Source organism: Chiloscyllium plagiosum, chromosome 19 (genome assembly GCF_004010195.1).
Source record: "Chiloscyllium plagiosum isolate BGI_BamShark_2017 chromosome 19, ASM401019v2, whole genome shotgun sequence".
In the NCBI taxonomy this organism is placed as follows: Eukaryota; Metazoa; Chordata; class Chondrichthyes; order Orectolobiformes; family Hemiscylliidae; genus Chiloscyllium; species Chiloscyllium plagiosum.
Window position 1 is genome coordinate 55,478,082 of NC_057728.1, and position 27,614 is coordinate 55,505,695.

At 44.9% G+C, this 27,614-nt stretch overlaps 1 protein-coding gene across 2 annotated transcripts in view; it reads left to right on the plus strand.

Annotated features, from left to right (window-relative positions):
• The window catches only part of chst11 (carbohydrate (chondroitin 4) sulfotransferase 11), a 209,681-nt gene extending 184,106 nt beyond the window's left edge, over window positions 1-25,575 (plus strand). For both annotated transcript variants that reach the window (XM_043709947.1, XM_043709948.1), the window contains exon 3: window positions 22,043-25,575. In XM_043709947.1, coding sequence (XP_043565882.1) covers window positions 22,043-22,897 — 855 coding nt within the window. In that variant the 3' untranslated portion in view covers window positions 22,898-25,575. The remainder of the gene's footprint in view (window positions 1-22,042) is intronic.
• Window positions 25,576-27,614: the final 2,039 nt, after the last annotated feature.

Consider the following 27,614-nt stretch of genomic DNA (forward strand, 5'->3'; position numbering starts at 1 on the left):
GTCTGACCTATCACCCTCACCTTGTCCTCTTTCCACCTATCACATTTCCGGCGCCCCTCCCCCAAGTCCCTCCTCCCTATCTTTTATCTTAGCCTGCTGGACCAACTTTCCTCATTCCTGAAGAAGGGCTAATGCCCGAAACGTCGATTCTCCTGTTCCCTCGATGCTGCCTGACCTGCTGCGCTTTTCCAGCAACACATTTCCATCCCTGAGTCTTATAGGTCAAGGGTTGTTGTGGTAGAGCTGTTTATTGTGATGAGCACACTTGATTTGAGAACGAATACTATTTACTGGAGTTGCAGTGTCCAGAACATGGTGGTGTTAATCTTGATATTAGAGACAAGCTGTTAAGGCGAAGCAAGAAGAACAATAGTGAAGTTCCGAAATTCCCTCCCCCAGAGACAATGGAGACTGGGGGACAATTGAAAATCGTGAAGCTGTGATACATGTCGAGAATGTGGTGCTGGAAAAGCACAGCAGGAGAAGGAGAATCGACCTTTCAGGGTAAGCCCTTCATCAGGAAGCCTGAAACGTCGATTTTCCTGCTCCTCGGATGCTGCCTGACCTGCTGTGCTTTTCCCGATTCTGACCTCCAGCATCTGCAGTCCCCACTTTCTACTGTGGCAGGTGTTATTTTACTTAAGAATTTGAGGATGCTTAATCAAAGCACCCCATTGGAGTTGAGATGGGGATTGCATGCAATCTAATTGATGGATATGGGGTGGCATGGTGGCTCAGTGGTTAGCACTGCTGCCTCACAGCGCCAGGGACCCGGGTTTAATTCCATCCTTTATCTGTGTGGGGTTTGCACATTCTCCCCGTGGGTTTCCTCCAGGTGCTCTGGTTTATTCCCAGAGTCCAAAGATGTGCAGGTCAGGGTGGATTGGCCATGCTAAATTGCCCATAGTATCCAGGGATATACAGGCTAGATGGATTAGCCATGGGAAATGCAGGGCTACAGGGATAGGGTAGGGAGTTGAGTCTGGGTAATATGCTCTTCAGAGGATAGGTGTGGACTATAGTTTCCATTCTATGAAACTTCCAAGGAATCTCCTCTTCTTTACCCAGTCTGAGCTACTTTGGAGCCACAAATCCTTTATCCGATTTCACACATTAACCAATCAGACAGATGGATCTTGATTTTGCGTAATCGTGTGAGACAGGCTACTGACTTTAATGGAAATGATAATTGACAGAAGTAAAACAGGCTGTGTTAGACATTTTCGCGCAAAATCAGGATTTAGCCAGCGACGTCTGCAGGAAGGCCTGTACTACAAGGAGGTACAACTGACATTCAATCCCTCCAAAATAGGTCTGTCAGTATTAGGGGCCCAACCATCAGGAAAATCCATGCCAATTCCACAATTCCACAAAATGCTCAGACCCTGTGGGATTGGAACCACATTCAGAATACTGGGGAAAGCTGTTTTCGTTCTGTGTGTAGCTTGCTCAAATAGCAATTTCTAGTTATCATTGGTGCAAAGGGGCTTTGTGTTCTATCCACACAGGCACAATGAAATGGTTCTCATTTTCCTCCCTCCAGCAGTGGTGGTTAGCGAAAAGTTGGGAATGATTCCATTCCGGGTTTGGTCAGATTAGTTGTGAGACTGACTCGCCATTCAGTTTCTCCCTCAAGTGGCTCAGTTTTACAATTAAAGCCAGATTAAAATCTACTCAAACTGGCAGCGAAATTGTTTGGTTAGCTTTGGAAGCAGAAGACATTTTGCAAAACATAAAGGCAGTAAGAAAGGTAGTCTCAACATCTCTGAGTTAGCCTTTGGCTTCATTGTCCCCTATGTCCATTTCTATTGTAATGGTCATTGATTCAATGCCCACTCTAGGTCTGTGAGTGGCACGGTGGCTCAGTGGTTAGCACTGCTGCCTCACAGCGCCAGGGACCCAAGTTCAATCCCTGCCTTGGGTGACTGTCTGTGTGGAGTTTGCACATTCTCTCTGTGTCTACATGGGTTTCCTCAGGATGCTCCAGTTTCCTCCCACAACCCAAAGATGTGCAGGTTAGGTGAGTTGGTCATGCTAAATTACACCATAGTGTTCAGGGGGTGAATATGGGGAAATGGGTCTGGGTGGATTACTTCTTGGAGAGTCGGTATGGGCTTGTTGGGCCGAAAGGCTTGTTTCCATACAGTAGGGAATCTAATCTAAAAAGAGCTGAAGGCAATACTGAAGAAGCAAAGCATTGTCAGATGTGCCGTCGTCCAGACATATGTGAGACTAAAGTTTGCCTTAGCTGTCGGGTGGACAAAAAAGGATCCCATTGCACTATTTTACAGAGAAAAATGTGGAGTTATCCACTATGCTCCAACCCTCAATTAACATCCCAGAAAAAAAAGGTGAGCTCTTTGCTATCCAGCTGCTATTTGTGGGAGCTTGCTGTGCACAAAATGGCTGCTGTGTTTCCTACAATAAAGCAGTGAGCAGATTTCAAAGGCATTTCACTGCCTGGAAAGTGCTTCAGGATCTCCTGAGATCAGGGAAGGTGCTGGATAAACCCGAAGCTCTTTTCTTTTGAGGGTGTGCTGAGCTCAGGTACATCAGGCTGACGTGTAATTCCACTTGTCTATTCCACTGTGTGTGTGTTATACAGGTGGAACTCTCATTGGGGTTGCTTTCACCTTGGCTGTGGGCCAGGAAGCTGACAGTTTTGGATTGTCTGTAAAGTTGCACGCACTCTATTAAGGGATATCTTTCTCTTTCTGTCGAATTTTCTATCCGTTGGGACAACATAAATGATACTAAGTGACTTGTCTCAGTTTGGGAAAAGGTGTGGACTGCAGATGCTGGAGAGTCAGGGTCAAAAGGTGTGGCGCTGGAAAAGCACAGCAGGTCGGGCAGCATCCGAGGGGCAGGAGAGTCGGCGTTTCGAGCATAAGCCCTCCATCAGGAATGTCTCCGTTTGTCTATTTGAACTCATCACTTCCCCTCTTACTCTGGCCTGAGTTCAGCTGCAGCTTTGGTCAGTAAATGTCACTTAGGGTGACCCAAAGCAGGGTTCGGGACCCCAGGTAGGATTGCCATGGTTGGGCTCTGACAGAGTGAGCAGCCCTCGCTCTCAAACAAAGAGTCTCCCCACTTTCACAGGCCTCCCCAGCTTGCCCCCTGCTCTCACAGGTCTGGCCTAAGAGGTAATGTCTCACCTCTACCACCAGCCTCCACCACCGATTCTCATTGGCAGCTGCTTGCTGAGCACCACATCCACTCCCTCCACCACCCATACTCAGTAGCAGCAGTATGTACCAGTTACAAGGAGCACTGCAGCAACCTGTCAAGCCTCTTTAACCAAACTTTCCAAACCTGTAACCTCTACTTGGAAAGACAAGGGTAGCCGGTACATAGGAATCTACCCCCTGCAAGTTCCCCTCCAAGCCATCCACCATCCTGACTTGGAAGTATATCGCCATTACTTTAGTGTCACTGGGTTGAAATCCTGAACCTCCTTCATTAACAGTATTGCAGCTCCACCCAGAATAAATGGACTGTAGGGAGAAGACAGTTCACCACTACCTTGTCAAGGGCAACTACAGATGGAGTGGTATCCATATCCCAGGAAAAGAATCGTTGAAAAAAACAACAGTACTGTGATCTGTGAATATTTACACCAGTGTTTCTGTTTATTTATGTTTGCATCACATTCACGTGTGACAGTTTAAATTCAGAGCAGCTGTGAATTCATAATTCTAAACTTGCATTGCAAATAGATGCAATCAGAGAAAGTTAAACCTAAACCAATGAATCAGCACCATAGAAGTAGATCGAAAGGGTGAGTTGTTAATTTGTCTGAGTACGGCACTGTCCTCAGCATACTGTAACATGTCCTGTACAACCTCAACATGACCTTCCAGCTCCTATTCTCAAAGGGCTGAGCAATGAAGGCAAGTGTGCTAAACATCTTCATAACCATGCTGTCTACTGTGACGCAAATTTCAAAGTATTATGTACCTGAATCCCTAGGTCTCTCAGTTCTACAACACTACACAAGGCCCTACCATTAACTATATAAATATTGCTCTTGTTTGTTTTACCAAAATGCAATACTGCACACTTATCCAAATCAAAAGCCATCTGTCACTCCTCAGCCTATTGATCCAATTGCTCAAGATCCCTTTGCAACCTTACATAATTGAGCTGAAAGGCCTCTCCTGTACTGTATGAATCTATAACTCAATTCAATGATGATCCATGCAACATGCACAGATCTTTGGTGCCTCTGTGAAATTGTCACACTCTTGATATGGCATGGGCGGCACAGTGGCTCAGTGGTTAGCACTGCTGCCTCATAACGCCAGGGACCCGGGTTTGATTCCAGCCTTGGGCGACTGTCTGTGTGGAGTTTACACGTTCTCCCCGTGTCTGCAGAAATCCCTCCCAAAGTCCAAAGATGTGCAGTTTTAGTGGCTTGGTCATTCTAAACTGCCCATAGTGTCCAGGCTAGGTGGGTTAGCCATGGGAAATGTGAGGTAATGGGGATATAGTAGGCAGCAGGGTCGAGATGAGATGCTCTTTGGAGGTCAGTAGGGACTAAATGGGCCAAATGGCCGCTTATCACACTGTAGGGATTCAATAATTAACTAACACTGGTTGCTCTTGTTCAATACCAATAAAATCCAAGGACGTTCCCTCTGCCTCCCAACTTCAATTGGAATGAATATTTCTGCCAGCTTTAGACAAAGGAACATGTGGGTATCTGGAAAGATATGGCACAACTTATGTCAGTAAACCTTCAATTACATAAGTCAAGGTCAATTTTCTGAGGAATGTCAACTGTGTGAATCAGGCTGAGAGTCCCATGGTCACATTGAATTTTTACTAAAACTTCCCAAGGACAAAGTATTGCAAACTGACGAGGATAACCTGACAGAGAAAAAAGAAGCAGGACAGGAGAAGAATACAGCAGAAAATGCTGGAAATACTCAGCAGATCAAGGAATCTCTCTGGAGATGAAATCGCGTTGAAGTAACTCATGGTGTATGCAGAAAAGTTTAATTTTATTGCACTTACTATAATTTTCAATGATTTGCCTGTGGTCTGCATACCAGACATGGAATGTATAGAATCCCTACAGTGTGGAAAGAGGCCATTAGGCCCAACAATTCCACACTGACCCTCTGAAGAGTATCCACCCAGACCCATTCTCCTACTACTCTACACTTCCCCCTGACTAATGCATCTAACCTGTCTCTGTGGAGGGCAACTGTCTCTGTGGAGTTTGCACATTCTCCCCGTGTCTGTGTGGGTTTCCTCCCACAGTCCAAAGGTGTGCCAGTTGGCTGGATTGGACATGGGAAATGCAGGGTTTTCTGGGACTGGTGGGGGGATGGATCTATGTAGGATCTTCTTCGGAGGGTCAGTTTGGATGCGATGGGTGGAATGGTCTGTTTCGACACCGTAGGGACTCTATGATAAAACAGTAAGGAAACAGCTGTGCGTAGCTGAGTGTGATGTTTAGTCTATGAAGCTATGTTTCAAAGCATTTAAGCCAGACTGATTAGGAAGGGTTTAGAGAGATATGGACCAAGTGCTAGCACATGGGATTAGAGTATCTGGTCAGCATGGACAAGTTGGATCGAAGGGTCTGTGTCCATGCCGTATCTGTCTCTGACTCTATAAGTGTAGATGGGGAACAATAGTTTGGATCTGAAATGTTTGGCTTAGTCCAATGTGTTGGAGCTAATTTGATTTGTTTGCAGGAGAGGCTGGACTGGCTAAGCCTGATTCTACTGGAGTTTAGAGGAGGAAGAGGTGACTTGATTGAAGCAGACAAGATCTTGCAGGGTCTCAACAGGGTGCATGTGCAGAGAGTGTTTCCCCTAATGGCAGAGTCAAGAATGTTTAAAACTCAACGCTTTGCCCATGTGGAACAGAGATGAGATAAAATATTTTCTCTTCCTGAATAGATAGTGGAAGCAGTGCTGTTGAACATTTTGAAGATGAGTTGGTAGTTAAGCAAGGCGCTGAAAGATCTGGATTTGAGGTTACAATTAAAGATGTCGATGTCTACAGCATGGGAACAGGCCCTTCAGCCCAACTTGCCAATGCTGCCCAGTTTTCACAATTGAACTAGTCCCAATTAGACCGGTCGGGATCTTATTGAATGGCAGAACCACTCCAGGAACCAATTATAGAGTCACAGAGATGTACAGCACGGAAACAGATCCTTTGGTCCAACCCGTCCACGCCGACCAGATATCCCAACCCAATCTAGTCCCACCTGCCAGCACCCAGTCCATATCCCTCCAAATCCGTCCTATTCGTACCCATCCAGATGCCTTTTAAATGCTGTAATTGTACCAGCCTCCACCACTTCCTGTGGCAGCCCATTCCACACAGGCAGCATGCTCTGCGTGAAAAAGTTGCCCCTTAGGTCTCTTTTATATCTTTCCCCTCTCACCCTAAACCTATGCCCTCTAGTTCTGGACTCCCCCACCCCAGCGGAAAGACTTTGTCTATCTACCCTATCCTCAAGATTTTATGAACCTCAAAAAGGTCACCCCTCAGCCTCTGACACTCCAGGGAAAACAGCCCCAGCCTATTCAACCTCTCCCTATAGCTCAAATCCTCCTACCCTGGCAACATCCTTATAAATCTTTTCTGAACCTTTTCAAGTTTCACAAGATTCTTCCGATAGAACGGAGACCAGAATTGCACGCAGTATTCCAACAGTGACCAAACCAATGTCCTGTACAGTCACAACATAACCTGCCAACTCCTGTACTCAATACCCTGACCAATAAAGGAAAGCATACCAAACGCCTTCTTCACTATCCTATCTACTTTCAATTCATGTGTACAAAATCACATCTCAACTGGGGCTTGATAGATCAGAGAGAGAGGATCAAGGAGAGATAAGCGGATAGGATTAGGGAGGGGGGGGGAAGGAGCAGTTATTAGAATAAGGGGTTAACACCACTCCAGGGTCCAATGGCTTTTATCCTTTCTTGCAAACATTGTCATCACTGGCAAAGCCAGCATTTGTCACCCATCATAACTGGCAGAACTATTTGGCTAGCTTGGGCTATTTCAAACACAGCCTCATTGTTGTGGGTCTGGAGTCATGTATATGGCCAGCATTAGTGAACATGTAGACTTTTAACAACAATTGATATTGGCCACCATCACTGACAAGTTTTATATCCCAAACTTAGTTGTTGCATTTAAATCCCGCTACTGCTGTAGTGGGATTTGCACCCATTCGGGCAGAGTATCATAGAATCATAGAATTCCTACAGTGTGGAAACAGGCCCTTCGGCCCAACAAGTCCACACCAACCCTCCAAAGAGTAACTCACCCACCCCCTTCCCCTATTATCCTACATTTACCTGACTAATGCGCCTAACCTACATATCCCTAAACAATTGAACCACTGGATTGCTAGTCCAAAGACATTACCACCATTGCCCCTGTAGAGATGGTGTAATGAGTCGGGAGAACTCCTCTGACTTAGGGTGCTATTGGGGTAGCAATCTTCTCCACTTACTAGGCCACCTTCCCAAAGGCAACTAGGGATGGGTAATAAATTGGGCGGCAAGGTGGCACAGTGGTTAGCACTGCTGCCTCACAGCGCCACGGACCCAGGTTCAATTCCCACCTCAGGCGACTGACTGTGTGGAGTTTGCACATTCTCCCAGTGTCTGCGTGTGTTTCCTCCGGGTGCTCCGATTTCCTCCCACAGTCCAAAAATGTGCAGGTTAGGTGAATTGGCCATGCTAAATTGCCCGTAGTATTAGGTGAAGGGGTAAATGTAGGGGAATGGGTCTGGGTGGGTTGTGCTTCGATGGGTTGGTGTGGACTTGTTGGGCCGAAGGGCCTGTTTCCACACTGTAAGTAGTCTAATCAATTAAATGCTGGCCCAGGCAGCGACGTTAACATACCAAAATTGAATTATTAAAACTTAAAGCCAACTTGGTAATGTTTTATGTTGGCACTGAGAGCAGGGAGTAAAGCCCCCACTTCCTGGCATTGCCATCATTAAGAGTGCATGTCTTTCTCTGTTTAATATTAAAGGTAGCGATTTTCAGATGTTTAAAATTAATCCAGATGGAGAGGCCCAAACATGGGGGATTTTACCTTAACCCCAAAGCCTGGCCCATCAGGGGGTGAAGTCAGGAAGCAATTCTTCACATAAAGAGGAGGCAAAATCTGCAACTCTCTCCCTCTCTCTCTCTCCTCTCTCTCTCTCCCCCCTCTCTGTCTCTCTCTCTCCCTCTCTCTCTCCCCCTCTCTCTCCCTCTTTCTTTCTCCCTCTCTCCCAACAGCTAAGTGGGAGTCAGTTGAAAATGTCAAAAATGAGCTTGATTATGAGGTTCATTGAGGATGTTAAGGGTTGTGGAAACAATATTCTATGATCTAATTAAATGATAGAACATGCCAATGGGGCTGAATGGCCTCCTTTTCCTCCCATTCTTGAGGCAGAGTTAATCACTGATGAATTGACCTGGATGTTTTTCAGTTCGAGTTTAACGACTGAGATGTTAGTGTAGAAATGATTGTTATTGCTAAGATGCGTCCAGCGTTGTGACCTTCACACTAATTCCTTTGCATTTTCAAGCTGGGACACTGATCTTGCTGAAACCTAAGGACAGTGCCAATTCTTGGGTCTTATGTCAGAACTGGGTAGAGCACCTGGTTAATGTACAAGTTTTCTAACTCTGACACACACACACACACAGCAGGACGGTAATGAGGGACCTTCTGAAATCAAAGCTAGGGGGTTAAACCTTGACTTTTCATGTCAGAATAAAACCAGCGATGGCAAGTGGCCACCCCATTTTACAACTCAACCATAACAACAACCTGCATTTGTATGGAACCCTTAACCCTGAATGAAGTATCCCAAGGTGCTTTGCTGGGTCATAATCAAACAAACTATGGCACCAAGCCACAGATGAGATATTAGTGAAGCTAACCAGAAGCTGTGTCAATGTGGTAGGATTTCAGGATCTTGAAGGAGGAGAGTGAGGGGTGGGAGAATTGCATGGAATTCTTTCAGCACAGAATGAGGCCATTCAGCCCATTGTGGCTGTACTGGCTTTCTGCACGAGTTTAGGGCAGGTACTCCAGAGCTTAGAGCCTAAACAGCTGAAATCCTGAACAGTCATGAAACATAGAAAAGAAATTGGAGCGGGTCATTCAGAACCTGCTGCACCATCCAGTAGGTTCATGGCCGATTAAAACTGGGCACTAAAGGGCACAATTCAGGAGTGTGACGGAATACTCCCCACTTGCCTGGATGGGTGCAGCTCCAACAACACTCAAGAGGATTGATTAGCGCGGTGCTGGAAAAGTACAGCAGGTCAGGCAGCATCCAAGGAGCAGGAAAATCGATGTTTCGGGAGGGGGGGCCTTCATGAGGATGACGGGCTCCTGCCCGAAACATCGATTTTCCTGCTCCTCGGATGCTGCCTGACCTCACCTTTACTCCCCCTAAGTCCTTACCCCTGTAAGATGGGGAGAGGGCATTAGAGCAATGTCAGTTGGCTAGAAATCTAGAGAATCAGGATAACGCTTTGGGAGCGTGGATTCAAGTTTGTCCACGTCAGTTGGTGGGAAATTTTATTCAGTTAATAAATCTGGAATTGAAACTATCATTGATTGTTGCAAAAATCCATCTGGTTCACTGAAGTCCATTCGGGAAGGGAATCTGCTATTCCTACCTGGACTGGCCCACACATTCACAGCAATGTGAACGCTCACCTACACACCGAACTGTTGTGGCATTTGAAGGTCAATTAAGTTTGGACACCAAATGTTGGACCTTTTCAGTGATGATAGTACAGTATTCCCTATGCAGCTGCCAAATCCGGGCTAAACACGTAGCAATCATTCAATGGAAAGCACCAGCTCATTTTTTTTGTCGGTTGTGAGTTCTACTCGCTTCTTCGCTGAGGGTTGGTGAGAAATAAAAATCCATATTAAAATAGAATTTACATACGTCCCGCAGAAAGGTGAATATTTTAATTGGCTGATATATCGTCAGATGAAAGGTTGGGTGGGGTGACCAAATCCTCCTTAGTACAATCACCACTTTCTCTCCAGCTAACCAGCCAATGTAAGGGCACATTTAGCCTACTATAAACCCCTAGTGTTCACAGTTGACATAAAGGGCTTATGCCTGAAACGTCGATTTTCCTGCTCCTCAGATGCTGCCTGACCTGTTGCACTTTTCCAGCACCACTCTAACCTCGACTCTAATCTGCAGCACCCACTTTCGCCTCAAGAGGATTGACACCATCCAGGACAAAGCTTGATTGGCACCACATCCACCAAATTCAAAATTCAAACCCTTCACCATTTTGTCAAGGACATCTAGGGATGGGTAACAAAAGCAGCTGTAGCCAGTGTGCCATGAGAGGATAAATAAAAGGCCATTTGCAGCATTTCGAAGATCCATGAGGAAATATTACAGCTCACATTGAGTTAATTTTTATCTGATTGATTCCTCCTTGTTATGTTACCTTCATTACATTCCATCCCACTTTGATATCTTCTGGTAGACTTCAATAAAGACTTTATGAGTGACATTAAAACCAGATTGTGGGAGAGGACTGAACAAGTTATGTTTATGATCTCCCCCCGGGTAATAATTCCCCTGCTACATGTCACAAGTGTCTCTGCAGGAGGCAGGAACATGACCTAAGGGAAGGTAAGCTGGAGGTGGGTTAATGACCTCAATCTGTGGCACAGAAGGTCCCTGCATGAAGCCTCATAAATATTCCTAGCTCCAACTCTGAGGGGACAGTGAAGTTCAACTTGACATCCTGACTTTGGCATCCTGTTGTTCACACAACAGGCCCAGGGACGATCTAATTGAAGTTTTCAAAATCAAGAAAGGTTGAAGATTAGAATAATTAAAGCAAAAGGAGATGCCGTCCTAATGGTTAATGTCACTGGGTGAGTGTTCCAGTGTCTTGGCTAATGGATTAAAATCTCGCCATGAAATTAAATTGAATGTGGGGTGGTAAAGCTAATCTCCCTAATGGGGGTCGAAATAACTGCTGTCAATTGCTTACAAAAATCCATCTGGTTCCCTGATGTCCTTTAAGGAAGGGGATGCAGTGGCCTGATCAATAGGTAACTCCAGACCCATGGCAATGTGGTTGATTCCGAACTGTCATCATTGAGAAATGACAGTTTCTGAAAATGTCTGAAATTATTGAGCAAAGCCACTTAGTTCAAAGGCAACTGGGGCAGGCAACAAACGTTGCCTGAAAGAAAGATTGAACAAGTGAATTTCCAGTAGCAAGAAGATTAGCAACCAGGAGACACATTTCCGGTACAGGAATTGGCTAAAGAACATGAGGGGAACAGATTTTATTTTTAACGCAGTGAATTGTTAAGTTCTGTAATGCATTAGTTGATTAAAGCAGATTCAGTGATGGTTTTCCAAGTTGCATGGAATATCCCTATCCTGGTTACTGAATAGAAAAGTAATAGAGACATTGAAAACTATATATTTAAAAGTTTTATGCATACATTTCTGCTCATTAGTTTTAAAAATAACAAGGGGTACAAACAGACAAACATTTAATTGAGGTTGGAAATCTCACAATCTTTAAAAAGTACATAGATGAGCCCTTGAAATGTCACTACAGTCAAGGCAGTGCAACAAGTGCTGGAAAGTGGGGTTAATATAGGTCAGTGCAGACTTGATGGGCTGAACAGCCTCCTCATGACTCCATGGCTTTAAAAGACAGTAAAGAACATCAAATTAAGGAATGAAGAATATATTCATTTACCAATTCAAGGGAAGGCTGGAATTAAGGATCCAGAATAACTCCTCTTGATTGCCATACATATTTTCACTCCCACCACCATCGGTGCCCCGTGGTCGCGGTGTGTACATCGATAAGATCAGCTGCAGTGGAACACTGGCAGCAGCTTCCAAACCTGTGACCATTCTCACCGAGAGATACGGGACACAGGACGTGCAAACAAGGACATACCACATTCTGAATTGGAAATTATTTGCATTTTGCTGTTGCTGGTCAAAATCCTGGAGCTCCCTCCTTAACAGCACTGCAGGGGTATCTGGGCCCTCCCACTAACAGCACCAAGGGGGGTATCTGGGCCCTCCCACTAACAGCACCAAGGGGGGTATCTGGGCTCTCCCTCTAACAGCACCAAGGGGTATCTGGGCCCTCCCACTAACAGCACCAAGGGATGTATCTGGGCTCTCCCTCTAACAGCACCAAGGGGTATCTGGGCCCTCCCACTAACAGCACCAAGGGGGGTATCTGGGCCCTCCCTCTAACAGCACCAACGGGGTATCTGGGCCATCCCTCTAACAGCACCAAGGGGTGTAGCTGGGCCATCCCACTAACAGCACCAAGGGGAGTATCTGGGCCCTCCCTTTGACTACAACAAGGGGGGTATCTGGGCCCTCCCTCTAACAGCACCAAGGGGGTATTTGGGCCCTCCCTCTAACAGCACCAAGGGGGTACCTGGGCCCTCCCACTAACAGTACCAAGGGGGGTATCTGGGCCCTCCCACTAACAGCACCAATGGGGATATCAGGGCCCTCCCTCTGACTACACCAAGGGGGGTATCTGGGCCCTCCCTCTGACTACACCAAGGGGAGTATCTGGGCCCTCCCTTTGACTACAACAAGGGGGGTATCTGGGCCCTCCCTCTAACAGCACCAAGGGGGTATCTGGGCCCTCCCTCTGACTACACCAAGGGGGTATCTGTACCCTCCCTCTAACAGCACCAAAGGGGTATCTGGGCCCTCCCTCTGACTACAAGGGGGGTATCTGGGCCTTCCTCTAACTGCACCAAGGGGGTATCTGGGCCCTCCCTCTAACTGCACCAAGGGGGTATCTGGGCCCTCCCTCTGACTACACCAAGGGGGGTATCTGGGCCCTCCCTCTAACAGCACCAAGGGGGGGTATCTGGGCCCTCCCTCTGACAATGCCAAGGGGGTATCTGGGCCCTCCCTCTAACAGCACCAAAGGGGTATCTGGGCCCTCCCACTAATAGCACCAAGGGGTATCTGGGCCCACCCTGTAACAGCACCAAGGGGTATCTGGGCCCTCCCTCTAACAGCACCAAGGGGTATCTGGGCCCTCCCTCTAACAGCACCAAGGGGGGTATCTGGGCCCTCCCTCTAACAGCACCAAGGGGTATCTGGGCCCTCCCTCTAACAGCACCAAGGGAGTATCTGGGCCCTCCCTCTAACAGCACCAAGGGGGTTATCTGGGCCCTCCCTCTAACAAAACCAAGGGGGGGTATCTGGGCCCTCCCTTTAACAGCACCAAGGGAGTATCTGGGCCCTCCCTCTAACAGCACCAAGGGGGTATCTGGGCCCTCCCTGTAACAGCACAAAGTTGGGTTACCTGGGCCCTCCCTCTAACAGCACCAAGGGGGGGTATCTGTGCCCTCCCTCTAACAGCACCATGGGGGTACCTGTACCCTCCCTCTAACAGACCAAGGGGGATATTTAGGCCCTCTTTCTAACAGCACCAAGGGGGTATCTGGGCACTCCCTCCTGAACTGTGGACATACAGCATACAGACTGTAGTGATTAAAGGGACAGCTCACCATTAGTTCTTTATCGGTGTGAGAATCCTCTGAATGAGCAAAAGTTACATCCAACAATACAACACTAAAGGACAGAAGTGCTTCCCACAGTATTTTAGAATAAACATGAATATTAGATCAAAGAAGTCAAGCACCATTAACCAATGAGTCACTAATGGAGCCACAAAGTTATTTCTCACTAAAATCTAATCATCAGCGAGAAGTTCATTATAAAGATCACCAACCGCTTAATCACCCTTCACTAATAGAACAGTTACAAGTTGCTTCATTGAGCCGAGAGCAGAGCCGCGCTATGTATGCCTTTTCTAGGATGTGATTTAGTCAGCTTTGGTCCGAATGTAAAGTACAAAACAAGTCCAGTTCCATGGAGGGCATCAGGACTTTGGTCACCTTAAAATTCTCATTGATGTGTTTGAATTCCCTCTGTATCCTCACACCACACCCTCCCCGTCTCTGTAGCCCCACAACCTCCTGAAATCCCGGTGTTGCTGCGATTCTGTCCTTCTGTGTATTCCCCCAGTGTCCGTTAGAGACCTTGCCATTCAATTGTCCCAGGTCCTGGAATTCCCTCCCTAAAACCTAACTGCGTTTCTCTCTCCTTCTTCAGTCACTCTGTAAAATCTATCTTGGTGATAAAGCTGTTAGCCACCAGTCATAAAATATCATTGTGTGTCTTGGGGTCAGTTTTGTTTGATAACACTCCCAGAAAACACTTCAGGATGTTAAGGGTGCCACATAAAAGCAGATTGTTGTTGGTGGAATCTTCCATGTGAACTAAAGTCTTCCTCCTGGGTGTGCCTGGCCAGTAATCCTTTGTATTATTGTTACATCAAAAGAAATCAACACCTATGACAGAAGAAAAAAACTATTTATTTTCAGCCCAACAACTGAGGCAAAAATATGTTTTCAAGTTCAAAGAGAAAGACTTACATTTATATGGCACCTTTCACGATCTGTGGACTTTGCAGGCAGTGTTGTATTTCTTTGAAGTGTAGTCGCTGTTGTAAGGTAAAGAGTGCAGCATAATTTGTATGCAGCATGCTCCCACAAGGAGCAGTGTGATAATAGCCGGATTATCTGTTCTTGTGATTTCATTGTGGGATGAAATATTGGCCAGGATAGTGGAGAGAATTCCTCGGCTTGTCTTCAAACTAATGTCTTCACCTGAAAAGGCAGACGAGGTTTTGGTTTAATGTCACATCTGAAAGACAACTCCTCTGGCAGTGTAGCACTCCCTCAGTACTCAAGACTCAGGAGTAAATTTTATTTGTCATTTCTACCATATACAACTGATCCAATAAAGACATGAGACAGTGTTCCTCTAGGACCGAGGGTGCTACACAGACAGCACAAACTAAACACTCGTACACAGCATAAGATGCATAAGAAGTGCAAGACAGCATAGTAATTCCTGATATCTCAAAACAATAGGCACAGTGTCGTACAAATTACAGTGTACTAAAAGAATGATAATTCATAAAACATTGTTCTAGCAGCAATTCAAAGTCGTGCGAAGATGGAATAGAGTCTGATCATACAATGTTAAGGAGCCTGATGGCCCGGGGGATGAAACTGTTGCACAGTCTGGTCATGAGAGACTGAAGCTAGATTCAAGCCTGGAGTCGGACTTGAACCCAGAAACTGAGGGACAAGAGTGCTACCAACTGGGCCAAATTTTGGGTCTAACCCTTCTTCAGTCCTGTTGAAGAAGGGTTAGACCCAAAACATCGACTTCTCCACCTCCTGATGCTGCCTGGCTTGCTGCGTTCTTCCAGCCTCCTGCCTGTCTACCTTGGGTTCCAGCATCTGTGGTTTTTTTGGGGCTACAGCTGACAACTTTGGAGGAGCCACCCAGCAGCAGAAAAGAGTGTGAGGCTGAAAGCTTTTTTGTGCTCAGAGATTTATTGTACACACCCTGCATCCTGTGACCATGAGTTGTAACTTAATAACAGTCTTGACACGCTGCAAACCATCATATCAAATTCTCCCTTCACCGAGTTTAACCAGGTTAAACTGCAGTTTGGGGCCTCTTATTAAAATTAAAGTTAACAGTCAATCAAGTGCAACTTTAGTCTGACCATTCCCACTGCCTTGACAGCATGGGCCTGTCTATTAAAAGGGGTCAGTGTGTCTTCCTGAACTGATCTTGATTTTCAGGATATTTCAGGGTAATGATTACTGGCAGAACCTAAGATAGCGTCACCTAACAGAATCAATTGCCATATTATCAAATATCGGATGTCCTAACTTAGCCCCCTACAGATTTAGTACAAGAGTTGCAGTATCAACAGAATCACTTTGTCTCAAAATATAATTCTGCACCCATTTCTGACATGATTTCTGCGACTCACTGAAGATCAATGGTGTGTTTTAAGATAGACATCAGACCCAGAGGGATCCAGACTAGCTGCGTATGGAGACCATGTTTCTCCTTGTAGAAGAATTGAGAGCTCAGGTTCACTGTTTAAGAATAAGGGATCATCTACCAAGGCAGATTTGAAGCTTTTTTTCTCAAGGAGAACCATAATTCTTTAGAACTTTCTTTTTGCCTTTCTCTTGGTAGAGGAAGCAGAGTGTTTGAATATTGCTAAGGCAAAGTTGGATAGATAATTGGGAAGTAAGTGGGTGAGAGGTTATTTTGGGCAAGCTGGAAAGTAGAGTTGCGTTTACAATCGGGTCTTATTGAATGGCAGAACAGCCTCGCGGGGCCTATATGGTGTCCTCCAGCTCTATGTGGTGTTCACCTGCTCTTTGTTCATGTGTTTGGAAAATAAAGTCATAGAGATGTGCAGCACAGAAACAAACCCTTCAGTCTAATTAGTCCATGCTGACCAGATATCCCAACCCAATCTAGTCCTATTTGCCAGCACCCGGCCCATATCCCTCCAAACCCTTCCTATTCATTTACCCATCCAGATGCCTTTTAAATGTTGCAATTGAACCAGCCTCCACCACTTCCTCTGGCAGCTCATTCCACAGACGCACCACCCTTTGCGTGGAAAAGTTGCCCCTTAGGTCCCTTTTTAATTTTTCCCCTCTCACCCTAAACCTGTGCCCTCTAGTTTTGGACTCCCCCACCCAGTGAAAATTCCTTGTCTATTGACCCTACACACGCCCCTCATGATTTTATAAATCTCTATAAGGTCACCCCTCAGCATCCAACTCTCCAGGGAAACAACAAATTTCAGTAAAACTAAAGAAGAATTAATTGAATGCCAATCTCAACAAAGTTAAAAATTACACAACACCAGGTTTTAGTCCAACAAGTTTATTTTAAGTTCTGGGATTTACATATTAATGAACCGAAACCTGCAACCCATTCTAAAAGATGAAAGACTTAATAGCAATCTAGCTTGTTCAATATATCATTTCAGTTGCATGACACTGTAATATTTTGCTATAAATTCTGTGTCTTATGGTCCTGCTCCACAGCTACCTGATGAAGGAGCAGTGCTCCAAAAGCTAGTGCTTCCAAACTATAACCTGGTGTTGTGTGATTTTTAACTTTGTCCACCCCAGCCCAACACCGGCTCCTCCTTAGTAAAGCAGGGTTTTTTCCCAAAAATATTGCTTTTTTAAAAGAATTGTTTAGCAATAACTTGGCGATATGAGCTTCAGGCTTACAGACACGATAAAGTTCATTCTTTAAAATAAGTTAGATAATCAGGACTATTGTGTCTTCAGAAACAAGTGACCAGCTTCCATTGGTTATGTGACCTCGGCATTTAATCAGAATCAAAATGATTCGTAGCCGGTCCTGAAAACTGGCAAAACAAAAACTGCGGATGCTGTCAATCTGTGGAAGGGTCACCGGACCCAGAACGTTAACTTTGATTTCTCTTCACTGGTGCTGTCAGACCTGCTGAGCTTTTCCAGCAACTTCTGTTTTTGGTTCTGAAAACTGGCAATTGGTCAAAGGTAGCAGTTTAGAGCTGTACAGCACAGCACCTTTGATGTATTTGTACAAATTCATTAATGTCCAGAGGGAGTACAAAGATAATAACTTGATCAAGAGTTACAAACATTGCCATGAATAGAGAGGGCATTTTAAGCTGTACTTCTGGGCATCAGCCTTAAGTAACTGGTGATCTGATTCCCTAACTAAGATAACCTTTAATTCTTTATATTTTGTGGCAACCTGTTTAGAATCCTGAGATATGTGTTTTGAGTTCAGTATTGAATTCTGAAATGAGTAAGACTGGATATATTGAGGCAATTAGATTACTATATTAGATTACTTACAGTGTGGAAACAGGCCCTTCGGCCCAACTAGTCCACACTGACCCACCGAAGCGCAACCCACCCAGACCCATTCCCCTACATTCACCCCTTCACCTAACACTACAGGCAATTTAGCATGGCCAATTCGCCTAACCTGCACATTTTTGGATTGTGGGAGGAAACCGGAGCACCCGGAGGAAACCCACGCAGACGCTGGGAGAATGTGCAAACTCCACCCGGGTCTCTGGCGCTGTGAGGCAGCAGTGCTAACCACTGTGCCACCATGCTGCCCACATTGATGCTGATGACTGTCAGTTAAGCCCAAATATCTGAATTCAGTCTTCATCTGCACAAAGCAAGATTGATTGAAGCCATATTGCACGGTTTCATTTTATTCCACATATCCAACAGCGATGTTTCCAATAATCCCATGTTAGTAACACCACAAAGGAGCAGGCAGATGCACCCTTCATTAGGGATATTGTTGGACGCAGGTTAGAACCTTGGGAATGCTCTGAAAAAGGCACATGGAAAGACTTGCACACTCACAAAAGTGATTTTGGTTTTTTGGGAAAATGTTCCATTTGAGCCCTTCCATTCAGCCTCCTTTCACATCCTGCATTAGTCACATACATCCTCAGCTCTCCATCTAACCAGCTGGATCTAGATATAGATTGTTTGATGTTGTTAGATTGTCGGACAGCTATTATTATACCCAGTTTTGCTGAGATTATCCTTCTCGTCAATCCACTTTATTTTCCAAACTACCTTCTAACCTCGGTGTAAAATCAAATGACATGATTCCATTTTTCAAAAGTCCAAACTTTTTGGCAGGCAAAAGAGTTGCTTGAAACAAAGTGTTGCCACGTTTGAAGTAATTATTTTGATTTTGTGTACGTTTTACTTGCACTCTCCGAACAGCCTGATCTATCAGTGCAAGGTGCCACATCTGGAGGTTGTTAACATGGCGCAGTTCCGTCTCATAGCCTTATAATGAGTCTTGTGGCAACCCATGTTCAACATGAAAGGAAATCAAATGGAAATTGGTTCCTGCTGACTTTACATTGCAACTACCTGCTGGGACAATAGCAACAATATTCTCAACAAGTAGGGAATTGCGACTGGGTTTGCCGTTTGACACCAGAGCAGGAACCCAGAGAGTGCCACATGTGTACACTGGAAACAGATACACAAGGCACTGCCTGCTGTGTTTGCTGTGCTTTCCTCTGCACTAATTAATGAATGGTTCGCTGGATATTCATCCATTTTCGATTAGTAAAGAGCCTTGGTAAGATAAGGGTCAACTGTGGTTCATCCGAGTCAGAAGGTCTGCGTTCAAAGGTAACTGCCGCAGCTTGAGGGCATAATCCAGGCAAACACACCGTTGAAGGAGTGCTGTCCTGCCAGAGCTGCTGTTTTCCAGATGAGAAGCATTCCTGCCCTAATATGGAAACCAAGCCAGAATATGGTGGACAAACACGGCAGGTCTGTCAGCAACAGAGACCGAGAGAACCAGCAAACCACGAGACATAGGAGAAGAAATAGGTCATTCAGCCCATCGAGTCTCCTCTGCCATTCAGTGAGATCATGGTTGATCAGAAAACCTTTGACCCTACCTCCCTGCCTTTTCCCCCATAATCGTTGATTCCCTGTTTGATCAAAAACCTGTCCATCTCAGCCTTGAACGTAATGAAACAGCCTCAACAGCTTCATATGGTAAAGAATTAATACTTTCCAATCCAAGATCTCTCATATTCAGAGCTGTTTTCTTTCTGCCCTGTTACGTTGCTGTTGACTCGATTGGACAGATGTGTGGTCTAGATTAGATGGATGCCCAACAACGTGGGGTTGAGCCCTGGTTCTGGTTCAGGCAGACCCGGGACTTGCCCCCTATAAATGGTGCTGAGTCAGACACACCTTTGAGCAGAGAGTGGAAAAGGATTTTCCTCAACCTTATTTGTCCCTTGGTTGCTTCCCTTCTTATTTCTTGCTCATAATCCTATCTTCTGTAAAAGCCTCAGTGAGGATTCCATTCGCACCCTGAACTGAAATCAAATCACCAAACGTGTTTTCCTTGACATTGCTATACCTGTCACTCACACTATCCATCTCTCTTTCACTGTCCAGCGCAATGGCCCTGTCCTCAGCTGATCCCACAGAACTTTACCAGCAATACCTCCCATTCACTCCCCACACTGCTCCTCTCTCTGTCTCACCGTTAACATGGGCAGCTGTGTCCTCAGCTGCTGCCTCCTCTGAGGTCCTTTGCCTTACCTCCATCCCCTCATCTCCACATTGCGTTAGTGAACGTGTGTGTCTATGTGTATGTGTGTGTGCATATGTTTGTGTTTGTGTGTGTGTGTGCGTGTGTGTGTGTGTCTTAATATGAGAGTTTGTGTGTGTGTGTATGTTTATGAGGATGAAAGTGTCGGTGTGTGTGTATGTGAGTGCATTGTGTATACATAAAAGTGCATGTGACAGTATGCTTCTGTATGAGTGTGTATGTGTAGATGAGAGTGTGAGTGTGTTGTATGAGTGTCTATGTGTATGAAAGTGTGATTGTGTGTTGTATAAGTGTGTCTCTGTGTGTGTATGAGAGCGTGAGTGAGTGTGTGTTGTATGAATATGCCGATGTGAATGATCATATCTGTGTGTGTGTGTATGAGAATGTGATTGGGTGTGTTGTATAAGTGTGTCTCTGTGTGTATGAGAGTGTGTGTGTGTTGTATGAATGTGTCTGTTTGTGTATTAGTGCGTGAGTGTGTGTGAGTGTGAGTATTAGTATGTGTGTGAGTATTAGTGCATGAGTGAGTATGAGTATTAATGCATGAGTGTGTGTGTGTGAGTATTAGTGCATGAGTGTGAGTATTTGTGTGTGTGTGTGCGTTGTATGAATATGTCTCTGCGTGTGAGTGTGTGTGTTGTATGAATGTGTCTGTGTGTGCATGAGTATTAGTGTGTGAGAGTGTGTGAGTGTGAGTGGGTAGATTAGATTACTTACAGTGTGGAAATAGGCCCTTCAGCCCAACAAGTCCACACCGACCCTCCGAAGAGCAACCCACCCAGACCCTACATTTACCCCTTCACCTAACACTACGGAGAATTTAGCATGGCCAATTGACCTAACCTGCACGTTTTTGGACTATGGGAGGAAACCGGAGCACCCGGAGGAAACCCACACAGACACGGGGAGAATGTGCAAACTCCACACAGACAATTGCCTGAAGTGGGAATTGAACCCTGGTCTCTGGCGCTGTGAGGCAACAGTACTAACCATCGTGCCGCCCATGTGTGTATGTGTGAATGTGTATGAATGAGTGTGTGTGTGTGTGTGTGAATGTGTGTGTGTGAATGTGTGTGTGTGTGAGTGTGTGTGAGTGAGTGTGTGTGTGAATGTGTGTGTGTGTGAGTGAGTGTGTGTGTGAATGTGTGTGTGTGTGTGAATGTGTGTGTGTGTGTATTAGTGTGTGAGTGTATGTAGTTAACTCATCCCAGGCACAAGCCACATTCCAACAAAACCTAGAGCCAGCCAAGGGGAATGAACATGAAAACGCAGCAACAGGTCAGTGAGGAAATTCAGAGGTCGCACCTTGCTGGATGTTTTAGAAAGAAGAACGTGGTCCCATTCTGTGCTGCCCTGAAACCTCTACATACCAGGGGCAGAGCACAGTGCCATGTTCTTCAGCGGTTTCTGCCCAGGTAGCAAAGCAGGAGTTAGCTCTGGGGACTGACAAAGGCTCTTACTAGACTCGAAATGCTGATGCAGTTTCTCTCTCCTCAGATGTTAATGTTGAGCTTCTCTGACATTCTCTGGATTTGTTTCAGATTTCCAGCATCTGCAGTATTCTGCTTTGAATTGAAGAGCCAAATGGCTTTCACATGTTGGAGAAACTCAGGAAATCCAGCAGCATCTGTCCTCAGCAAGGCTCTCTGGATTAACTCAGTTTCTCCCTCTGCAGATGCTGCTCAATTTCTCCATCGCTCTCTGTTTTTGATCTAGTCTCCTCCTGCTCCCACTCCCTCAGTGTTGGATTCCCATTCTCAGCCCAAACTGCTGTATGGAACGTTCATTTCAGTTGTTCACTGCGTCAAAGAGAAGGGTCTGAATCAACAAAGAGAGGTACCTGGTGCCATCTCAATTCGGTGAAGTAACATTTTCCTGTGTGTTGCGTTTCTAAACTCATGATAGGACTGACTGCGAAATGGCTTAATGATGTTGTGTTGCCCATGAGCTTATATGGTGCTAATTGTTTAATCTCCTTTATTTCAGTATCAATTCTCAAACACGGAGCTCACGCACCAGATCAGGAGAAACCAGGTTGCTCAGACATGTCAAGCAAACAGTGCCAGAAGTCGGAAACGGCGAGTGTTGACCTCTGATGACCTGAAACACTTGGTCGTAGATGAGGACCATGAGATGATCTACTGCTATGTGCCTAAAGTGGCCTGTACAAACTGGAAGAGGGTCATGATGGTGCTCACGGGAAGGGGCAAATACACTGACCCCATGGAAATCCCTGCCAACGAAGCCCACGTCTCGTCTAACCTGAAGACGCTCAACCAGTACAGCATCCCAGAGATTAACCACCGCTTGAAGAACTACCTGAAGTTCATGTTTGTCCGCGAGCCCTTCGAGCGCCTGGTGTCAGCGTACAGGAACAAGTTCACCAGAAGGTACAACACCTCCTTCCACAAACGGTACGGAACCAAAATCGTCCGGAGGCAGAGGAAGAACGCAACCCAGGAGGCCCTGCTCAAGGGCGAAGACGTGAAGTTCGAGGAGTTTGTGGCCTATCTTGTTGACCCGTACACGCAGAGAGAGGAGCCCTTCAATGAGCACTGGGAGACCGTCTCCTCACTGTGCCATCCTTGCCACATCCACTACAACCTTATCGGGAAATACGAAACTCTGCAGGAGGATGCAAGCTATATCCTGCACCTGGCAGGGGTGGGAGACTATATCAAATTCCCCACCTATGCCAAATCCACCAGAACTACAGACGAAATGACAGCTCAGTTTTTCCAAAACATCAGCGCTGCCTTCCAGACTAAACTGTTCAATCTCTACAAATTAGATTTTGTAATGTTTAACTATTCCATGCCAAGCTACCTGAAGTTGGCGTGAGAATGCCTGTTGATTTATTTAAGTCCTTATTGGTTGTAATTGCATTTTTTTTTGTTTTATTTTGTAATTTTAGTGAAGATGTTCACCATTGCTGCGAGCAGCAAGAATTGGAATTTATTTAAATAACTTTGTAAGAAAGGACGGCTCTCTTGGCCGGGAAATGGAACCATGGCTGGTTTAAAGATTCCCTTCCTGAGACACTGAATAGGTGTGTAAATCATATGTGTCAGAGGCTTCGCCATCTCCTATCAGGATGTGGTTTGTAACCTGGAAACTCCTAACTATCCAGGATTCAGTCTGGGAACCCGTAATATCTCACTCTCAAAAACACACGCACCCTCTGATGTGACTGAGTTGTTAATGAGTCGAATGTGAATCAGAAATGGGTAGTTACCATCACTGTCTGACCAATGTTTTCAAACTTGCTGCAGGGACTTCAGCGATTTAAACTGCTATTGTAGCTTAGTTTTCTTTTAAGAAAGCTTACACCAGGTTTCTGATGCCAAGCCCCGGGGCTGATCTCACTACAGTCATTGGGTCACTTCTGTGTTACCCCTTTCCACAAGAAAATCTCCACCAGCTGCCCAGGGCCAATAGTTGCTTCCAGTTTGAGAGTTAAACAGTGGGCAAGGTGATTTATCACTATGGCCATGGGCAGCCAAACCTCCCCTTCCACCAGCCAACACTCCTCAGTCCCCTCCCATGGTGACACTGCGGGGAGGGGTGGAGGGGGGCGGTGCAAAAGGGCATTGTGGGAAAACAAAAGGAGTCAAGCATCACGCTGTGCTGTTGTCAACGCCGGTGCTCAAGTGGGTGTGTTATGTTGTTACATTCGAATGCTAGTTGAGGATCCGTGAGTGTTAAAATTAAAACAATCTTTCCTTCAAACTGTGAAGCATGATTTACAAATGTACAGAAGAATCCTGGGGAAGAAGCGCGAAAGATTCAGATGAGTTGTTGCCTTTTATTCACAAACTGTCTCCATCGTCCCACAACTCAGCACTGCTACCCCAGTGAACTGTCAAAATGGTGTCCCATCAAGGGTTCCGCCATCGATTAAAACTCTCTCAGCCACTGGATCTATTTAAAGAAACCAAACATACAGGTGTTAAGGATGGTACTAATGTGTCTTTTAATTTGGGGGATGTGGGCAAGGCCTGTCTTTGTTGACCGTTTCGATCTGACTTGGCAGTGGACAATGCTGCTGAGCCATTGCAGTCCATGTGGGGTATGGTGCTCCCTCAGAGCAGCTTTCCCAAACTTTGACCCCATGCCAATGGAGGAATGGCAGTTATGTATCCAATGAGTATGGTTTGTAACTTGGAGGTGCTGGTGTTTCCGTGAACTTGGTGTGCACTCTCCCTCAATGGTGGAGGTCACAACATCGGGAAGTTGTCCCAGTTCTCAAACCGCAAACTGCACAGAGAAACAGAGCTCAAAATTCAAGTTCCATGGTTTCTGTGAAAATCTCCCTTTGTTCTGCCAACAGAGAAAATCAGTTGCACCTCGCCATTCCATCCATCTCCTACTGAAGGGAGAATAACTCGCATAGTAATTGCAAATGCTGATGTATACGTTGCGCCTTAATGCAGCTTTTCTAAGTTTTCTTACTCTTTCACATGATGAGGGCATTGCTGGCTAGGCCAGCATTCATTGCCCATTCAATAAATTATCGGAACTTCCAAACTCCCACTGTGATTTCATCCTTGCAGTAAGACATCTCTAAACTGCTCTCCTGGAGTCCTGCCAATCTTCTGAACTGAAGCTATCACTGGAAATAGGGAGAAGCCCCAAGGAGTTACATTTGCACATTTGCAGCCCCGCCCCCCCCGCCTTTAACTATATTAAATTTAGACCAATAGGGTTATACAACGTACTAGCAGTAGCAGAGTTGCAATGAAAGTGATGTGAACTTATTTTATTTTCTTCTCCGTCTGTAGTTCTGTCGTTCCAAACTGTACAGTTCAGTACGAGTATGTTGAGTAGTTTTTCATTAACGTCAACATTTTTAGGTGCTCAGTTGAGTATTTGTTCAAAGATTGCAGTTTTGTCAACAGGTAATTAAGTTAAGAATGGCACTAATAACTGGTTGGTTATTTATGTTAGGAAAAGATTTTGTGGTGTGTCTATTTCAATGAGGATGTTGAGTGATGATGGGCTTTGGGCTCCAGTCACTGGTTCATACAGGAGCCTATTTTGTTGCAGGTGATTTTCTGGCTGGTCTTATTTGCACTCTTTCTCTCCACTTCCTTTCATTTCTCTTCACTCTTTTTCTTTTCTTTAATCTTGTCTTCCTGGTTGCCAAGCGTTGGATACTCCTACATGTGCCGTAATGTATTTATACACTGAGACTTTTATTGGATTTCTGCAGACATAATAAGTAAGGAGCTTCAGTGGGGATTAGAACAGTCATTGGATATTCCTGCTTAACAAAGAGAGTCTTCAGTGCTTTTAGGTAACTTAAAGAATATTTGTGATATTACTCTTATAATAGAGTGCTATTTTCTTACCTGCATGCACAAAACATTATGCGGACAAGTAACTTGACATCTTTCTTTAGCATTTATGCTTTGGACATAGTAGAAGGCTTGACTAAAATTTGTTCATTCTATCTAATCTAATCTATCTATCCATCTAATTAATTAATCTATCTATCTATCTATCTATCTATCTATCTATCTATCTATCTATCTATCTATCTATCTATCTATCTATCTATCTATCTATCTATCTATCTTATCCATCTATCCATCTATCCATCTATCTATCCATCTATCCATCTATCCATCCATCTATCCATCTATCCATCTATCCATCTATCCATCTAATCCATGTATCTCTTTCTCTCTCTGTTAGTCCACTTATGTCTGTCTCTTTATCTGCTTGTCTATCTAATTTTCTACCTATCTCTCTACCATTTTGTGTATATTTATCTTTCTATCTGGCCAGTCTGCCTATCCATCTTATATGTCTATCTCTCCCTGCCTATTGTTATTAACTGTTGTGCCATGTTGTTTTAGTCACTCATGGAAGTTCCATCAAGACTGATTAATTATTTTTTCTAAATAACTTTCATTAAAATGTGGGATGAAAATAAATGCTTTGCGTGTTTATTCTGAAGATTAACCTGCTCAAAGAAATGGGGGGGGGGGGAGTCAATCATGGCTCAGTGGTAATCCTTGTAGAGTGGCTTATGCCCGAAACGTCGATTCTCCTGTTCCTTGGATGCTGCCAGACCTGCTGCGCTTTTCCAGCAACACATTTTCAGCTCAGTGGTAATCCTCTCAACTGCATCGTAGAAGCTTGTGGGTTCAAGACCCTCTCCCAAGACCCAAGCAGATAATTCCAGCTGGTGTGGTCCTATGGACACCCTAATGTATGTGGTCAGAGATGTTAAACTGAGAGAATCTCAGATGGATGTAAAAGTTTCCACAGCACTATTTAAAAGAAGATCAGGGAATTTCTCACTGGTATCCTGGTCAATATTTATCTCTCAATTAACAACACATAAAACTATTATCTGATTATTACTTCACTGTGGTTTGAAGGAGTTTGCTGTGTACAAATTGGCTACCGCATTTCCTAGTAAGGCAACACCTCAGTCACTACCTTTGAGATGTCCTAAACTGTTGAAAGGTGCTGTACAAATGTAAGCTCTTTTCTTTCTTAGAAACAGTTTCATTGAAGTTCGGTCTGAGAGATTATAACACGCTAAGATTACAGTGTGTTACTGCACAGGCAGTGAAAAGGTCAAAAACACAAACGTTTAAACAAATGCTCATAAATACCAAATCAAATACAGAAAACGCTGGAAATACTCAGCAGGTTAGTCAGCTCCAGTGGAGACAAGAATCAAGGTAAAGCTTTGACTGGAGATACACAGTTATTGTGGAACCAAACACAGAATAGTTAAGTAACATATTCATGACTGTAGGGGCTATGTCAATCTTTGATTGATGAGGGTTCAGTACAACAACGTGGTTTTATTCTGGAAATAAATTTCAGGCCAAGTCTTGATTCAGAGGCTGGATAGAGCTAATTAATTGTTATCCTAACTGTGACTAACTGTGTCTCTTTAAATCTTTCACAGTATTAGAGTCAGTATTTATTGCCCATCACTAGTTGCCCTGGAGAAGGTAGTGGTGAGCTGCCTTCATGAACTGCAGCAGTCCATGGGGAAGAAAGGTACACTCACAATGTTGTTCGGGAGGGATTTCCAGGATTTTGACCAAGTGACAGTGAAGGAATGGTGATATCACTCCGAGTCAGGATGGTGTGTATCCTGGAGGATAAATGGCAGGTGGTGGTTGTTGTATAAGGTAACTGTTCTGAAGGAGTTAATGTCAATGTTGCATTGGCTCCACCCATTCTGCTGGTGTCTGACACTGCCTGTGGGAGGTGATGAGGAATTTTATTCTAGCTTTGAGTGAGAGCTGTTTTTTCTGTACCAGTTCCGAAGATTCTAGTAATTATGCCTGACTAATATTTATCAATATCATGCAATAACTTTTCATGTTAGTTAATATGCCTGTTTTGTACATTTTCTATAGTGTGTTTATCTTCTACCACTAATTCCAAGAAAACAACTCCCAGCCATTACTCTAAACTTTACTCACTGCTCAGACTCTCTAGCCCAGGCAACATGCTGATAAATCTCTTCTGCACCCTCTCCAATGCAGTCACATGCCTCCTGTAATGTGGTGACCAGAACCGCACA